Raw genomic sequence first — 6,360 nt, 5'->3', positions numbered from 1 at the left:
TCAAGATCAAGTCATAAGTAACTGAGGGAGAGAGAGAGAGCAAAAATGGCAAAAGCCACGAACGGTAGAGAGAATGAGCGGAAGAAAGGGCTGTGGACAGAGGAAGAAGACAAGATTCTCATCCACTACGTGGGGCCAATGGAAAGGGAAAATGGAATACCATTGCTAAGCGGATAGGTTCAGCAATTAATTATACATACGGTCAAAATTTCACATGCATAAGTCTTGAGGGAATGCACTCTTGATTGGCTCCTCTCCTCCTCCTCTTCCTCCTCCTCTAACTAAGAAAACTTTCTGTTTTGCAGGGCTGAGAAGGTGTGGGAAGAGTTGCAGGTTGAGGTGGATGAATTATCTGAGCCCAGATGTGAAGCGAGATAGTTTCTCTGAGGAAGAAGAAGACCTCATCATTAGGCTCCACAAGCTCCTTGGCAACAGGTTCTATTTTAATCTATGGATTTTCCTTACAGTAATGTGATACAGTAGCTTTTATATTATGCAACAAATGAGATGGTATAGCTGAATTCTAGTATATTGTTCTGTGCCTAAAGATACAGATAGCTGGAATGTTTTAGTAAGTGTTGGCAAGTGTCACAAAACTATGGAACTTTGTTTTAGTTTGCAAATCAGCATTTTTTTTTTTGCTAACTCATCGCTTTTTATTTGCATAACTTACCCATGCTACAAATTTACTAATTTTTATATGAAGTTACCAATCTGAATTAGAGTGAACTGTGGATTTTTGCCATATTAAATTATCAACTGTTTTTGTATTACCAACTCTTATTTAAATTACCTGTAGCTTCTTTTAAAGTTCAAGGCATTAGTGAAAAAGACAAAGTTGGTTAAAGAAAAGAGATTTTGGTAATTTGCAAACTATTAACAAAAATGGCAAATTCATAAAACTATCGATAAATTATCAACAACATAAAGGAAAATTAGGTTACTGCTAACTTGTTTTTACTAACAATTTTTTGACATTTATCAGCTCTTCCAAAAATCTACTAGCATAGACAAAAATCGATTGTTTTGGGACTATTTTATTAAAATTGAACCCCACGACTTTCGTTTCTTTTAGGTTATGTAATGCGAAATCATTTCCTGATGAGTTTGTTTCACTTATGGTCAGACAAGGAAAACCATGTGCCTACCTATGTACCGCGTACCACCTAAATGTTGCCTGGCTGATCAATACAATTATTTCCTTTGTTTTCTTACTAAGGTGGTCCTTGATCGCGAAGAGAGTGCCGGGTCGAACCGACAATCAAGTGAAGAATTATTGGAACACTCATCTGAGCAAAAAGCTAGGCGTTCAAGTGCACAGCGCTCGATCTAGCACATCGGCCTCCTCCAGGAGTTTACAACCGTCGAGTACTTCTACATATCCATGTTCCACTTCGTCTCACGACGCGGCCTCCGAAAAGAAACTGGACAAGGACGCGAGACCGGACTGCACGAAATGGGATACTAGAGAACCGACCATTAGAGACCAGTCGACGAGCCACTTTTGGGATTTCGAGAGCGAGCTCGGTGAGCTCGGGATGATGGAGTTCTTGCAGGGGCAGTGTCGCGATCTATCTTGGCTTAATTCATGAACAAACTCTTAGCGGATCATCTCATTCCCTTTCCCAATTTCAAAGTGCAAAAAATAGGAAGATCCATCTCATATCAAAATGCCTTAAAAATGCCCTGCTCACCCAGCAGAGAATTCTTTGAGTCTTTTGTAACAAGACATCTTGAATAAGCTTTGAGGCTTGGGCTTTGAAGACGGTCTCGATGCAGCAGCTGTTGATTTTCAGTCAAAGCACGGTTCTTTCGATTTCATGTATGAGATTTGATTGCTCATATTATTCATGACGTGGTAACATGCAAGAATGATAGATAAAAAGAGAAAAAACATACAAGGACGGCCACAAGGAAAACAACATAGAATAATGCAAAATTGAGGTTGAGGTAGTTGGAGTAAGCCATGGACGTGGCTCGAGAACGGCGATGACAAATGAAAGATCAAAGAAGTCACGGAGGCTCCACATATGGGGCGCAGGAATCTTTCCCAAAGAGGTCTCTGCTTGGCATTTCTTACATCGTATATGATAAAGACAATATTGCAAAGCGGCTATCGTATCAGGAGCCAGAGCGGATGTCTGTTCTGATATCAGTGTTTAACTACCGAATGTATCAGACTATAATCAGTGGAGAGGCTTCATGTCAGTAGGGATGAAAAGTAATCATTGAGAGGCTTCATCTATTTAACATGAGCGATACCGTCAAAACCATATGGTAGACAAAAGTACATAATTGAGCAGCTTGAGAGTGAGATCAGCCGTATTGTATCATCCGCTCGTTGTTCATCTTCTGAACTCTGTAAAGCTAAAATTTCGCTGCATACCTGTGCATACGCTAGTTTAATTTGATTCCATCCTTGGCATTTCCATCAGCTGATCTCGCTGAGCATGAGCTAAATCTTGAATTGAACAAGTCATGATAATTGATCCTATTCGTTGGAACCAGAGTTAGATCTGACTGGGGCAATTTTAGTGGATGGCACTTTGCGAATTTCATACTGCAGATCATTGAGTATGCCACTGTACCTGATGTCTAGGACACATTTTAAGAAAAATTTGAAGCATGATACAGATTTCATCTTATCTGAATAGAAAATGAAGCCTGGGGATGTCAAGAGAGAGTATCTTTGGCCTGCCTAAGAAATTAGTAAATATTGTTTGCCCTTTGGATAATTTATCTGCCACCACTATCATTCCATTAACTCAGGTTTCTCCTACCAATTGATTTCTTTTTCTTTTTCTGAGTAAGACCACAGCTAACTTTGCTTCATCGATCATAATTATGCAAGCATAAGACAAGAGGACTACGAAAGCAACTGATCCAAAGTTTCTACTTAGAAAGGTTGCTGCTTTTCCTCAAAGTTATGGGATGGAACAATTCTGATTTGTGCCATCCAGGGTCAAGGGACATGAAACTAGAGACAATTCGGTGAATCCAATCATTACAGCCTACATGAACTCCGAGCCACCCCTTTTTGCTCGTCCCCATCTGCTCTTATAAGAGTATAAAAGAGGTCTTTGAAAAGCCATAAGACACATCAACCCAAGAACAACAAAATATCGTTTGGTTTTGATTGTTAAAGAACAGAGTCATCATTAAAAATGCTCCCCATCTTGGGACTGCTGGTTTTGGGACTGGCAATGACTGGAAGTGACTTGGTTTCTGGCAGTTCATGTAGCTGCAAGTTTCCAGCTATTCAACTTTGGGGATTTAAACTTGGACACCGGAGGCCGCTCTGCCTGCATTTAGTCAATTTCCACCTCCCTACGGCGAAACCAACCTTGACAATCCTCCCAAGAGATTATCCAATGGGCATGTCATCCTTGATTTCATAAGTGAGTCCTTCTATTTGACTCCATGCTAAATTTTTTCTTATTAAGCCTCTGATATTAATTTAGTTCATTAAAACTTATGTGAAGCAGCTTCTAGAAAAAAGTGCTAGCTTAGAAATGATTTCAGAATCAGAACTTAGTCTTTAATCACTTCAACTTCTATTTTCGACCAAAAAAAAAATAAAAATCACTTCAAATATGTCTAAATATGGCAAAATAGAGAGCATCTTTGTTTAAGGCTCGTTATTGGTTGACATTTGTGACTAGTCTCTGAGGCAAAATATTTTCTCCTATAATCTGCAGCTAATTAACTAGGACTACCATACTTGAGTGCATACTTGGACTCCATAGGAACAAACTTTCGACAGAGCGCAAACTTTGCTACCAGAGGCTCTGCCATTTTACCTGGTCCTTTTAGCCCCTTTAATCTTGGTATTCAAATCTCTCAATTCAAACAGTTCAAATCATGCATAATGGAACTCTATAAGAACATGAGTGATTCCGATGAGTAAAGTCACTTGTATCTGACACATGCTTCTTAATCCAATTCAGAGTCTCCAGAAGTGCACTTCCTTCAGTGTTCTTGTATTTAAAGCTGAATAGTTTTGTAAAACTGATAACATGTCAACCATTGGCTTTTAACGCAGGGATGATCGAAAAGTGCAGCAGAATTTTACTTCCGCAGCCTGATGACTTCTCAAAGGCCTTCTACACATTTGATATTGGACAAAATGATCTTGCATTCGGTCTTCAGAACATGACAGTCGACCAAATTGTTGCAGCAATTCCTGGCATCCTCCATGGTTTTGATGCAGCAGTACAAATAAGTTATGGGAAGTCATAGAAGATCTTAGATCCATTTGAAGAGCTTGCCATAAATACACAAAACTTGCTCTTTGTTACTGTTTTCCTGGAGACACTTCTGCCATTTAATTTCAAGAACTCTATTGTGAAGGAGCTTGCCTTTCATGGCTCTACCGTATGATGGCACCCTTGACCAGAATGGCTGTGTCACTTACCAAAACAATGTAGTTCAAGAATTCAATCAGCAGCTTAAAGAAAGGGTAAACCAGCTAAAAAATAATCTCTCCGCTGCTGCTTTCATATACGTCGATGTATACTCAGCCAAGCTCTCATGATAAGTGACGCTAAAAATCAAGGTAATCTTCCACATATGAAAGGGCTCTAGCTCAGTCAGGTTACACTTAATGAGAAAATCTATGAGGTAAATGTAGATAAAAACTAGGCAATCTGCAATAACAGGAGGCCCTTTTTGCCTATTGATATATAAACTATTGAGCTGTGTAAATTGTGTTCTAACGGTTGATGAAATCTGGTGGCAGGTTTTGTTGATCCACTAAACTACTGCTGTGGCACCTTCGTGCCAACATTCGTGATGTGCGGACTGTCAGCACAAGTGAACGGGACCACCATTCACGGAGATGCTTGTGTTGATGCTCAGGATCGAATTAGCTGGGACGGCATACATTTCACGGACGGAGCCAATTCATGGATTGCCTCACGCATCCTCAATGGTTCCATGTCCGACCCACCTGTACCGATCACCAATGCCTGTCCGTAACTTACAGCATCAAGATCGAAGACGTCCGATCCAAAAGAAGCCCAGAAAAGGGAGCGAGAAATCTTCTTTCCCCTTTTCTAACTCCCGTACATTAATTACTAAATAAAGCATCACTCCAGTGGGAGCCCCATGTCATGTAATATTCACACGGGAAATAATGCGGGCGTTGCTTTCAAAAGATAGCAGCATGTGGACCTTTTCGATATGAAAGTTCAAGCGTTTGCTTCTTGCGTTCAGTAGTGGCAGTGGAATAGCCACTTCAATACCTACTTGGCCTTTGCAAATACTTCCTCGCAAGATAGTATGAACGATTCCTTCAAAATGGCGTTAAGGACCGAACCTTGTACCTGGTATCTACCCAATATTCCACTCCTAGCGAGATACCCAAGAAGGGTGTGGCTTTCTTGTCATATCTTTATTTTGCTCTAAACATTCTTCAACGGAAATACATAACCTCTCTCAACTTTGCCTCAAGCTATATATCCAGAAGGGTTTTGGGATATGAGGATTCGGCACTTTGATATTGTGAATAAATCAGAGCGTGAGCCACAGTTCTTGCTCGCGCTGCTTTACTTAAAAATATCAGAAAATTGTTAATTAACTTTCGAGAAGGAAATCATCCTGCTAACTAACTTGTCAATCTTGAAATCATAGTGCTTAGGCACTACGATCTGTTTCACTACCTCTTAAAGAGTTACTTCATATTTTACTAATGTTTGAAGCCTTACATTTATCTTGTCAAAGTTCAAATAACGCTGTTTTTTCTGTACGTGGCCAAATCAATTCTTTCATTTCATTACCCCACAATGAGCAACTGAATTTGCACTTCTTCGTACCAATAACAACTTTATAACCTCAAAATACTCGGCATGACTCTTCAATACCTTCCATGAGGGTAATAATTCATCATGAAAACACGTGTATCGCTTAAGATAAAACTCGTCGGTATTATTATTGAGACTTTTTACTTTCATTTGAGATAGTTACCATCACTTATTTAGTTGTTTTCATAGTACAAATTTATTGTATCTATTACAAAAAAGAACTTCTCTTAATATCCACAGACTTGTATTTACCTTTTTCAAATGCCTGTAAATGTATCAACTAGTATAGGTAATTATCAAGCTTTGTTAGTATGACTTACTAACTCTCTTTGAGCTGCTTACCAATTTATTTCTTTTTAAATTATTATCAACTTTTCTATGGAGTTGTCACTTTCATTTGCCTTGTTGCCAACAATTTAATTTTATAAACACTTTTTAGAAATTATCAATTTCAACAGAGTAATTATCAATTTTTCTCCAATCAAGTTATCAACTAATTTAACTTTATCATCTCCTATTTGAGTTAAATATCGACATTTAATTATTTTCTTTAATTAAA

The 6,360-nt window shown here is 38.8% G+C and overlaps 1 protein-coding gene across 1 annotated transcript; it reads left to right on the top strand.

The window, feature by feature from the left end:
- Window positions 1–1,750, top strand: LOC104423904 (transcription factor MYB114). The gene is given in 4 exon segments (XM_010036338.3): window positions 1–130; window positions 133–177; window positions 306–435; window positions 1,220–1,750. Coding segments are annotated over 4 exon segments (633 nt in total). The 5' UTR covers window positions 1–45; the 3' UTR covers window positions 1,593–1,750.
- Window positions 1,751–6,360: the final 4,610 nt, after the last annotated feature.

This window comes from Eucalyptus grandis, chromosome 10, assembly GCF_016545825.1.
Source record: "Eucalyptus grandis isolate ANBG69807.140 chromosome 10, ASM1654582v1, whole genome shotgun sequence".
Taxonomy (NCBI): Eukaryota; Viridiplantae; Streptophyta; class Magnoliopsida; order Myrtales; family Myrtaceae; genus Eucalyptus; species Eucalyptus grandis.
This window is presented reverse-complemented; position numbering and strand designations above follow the sequence as displayed.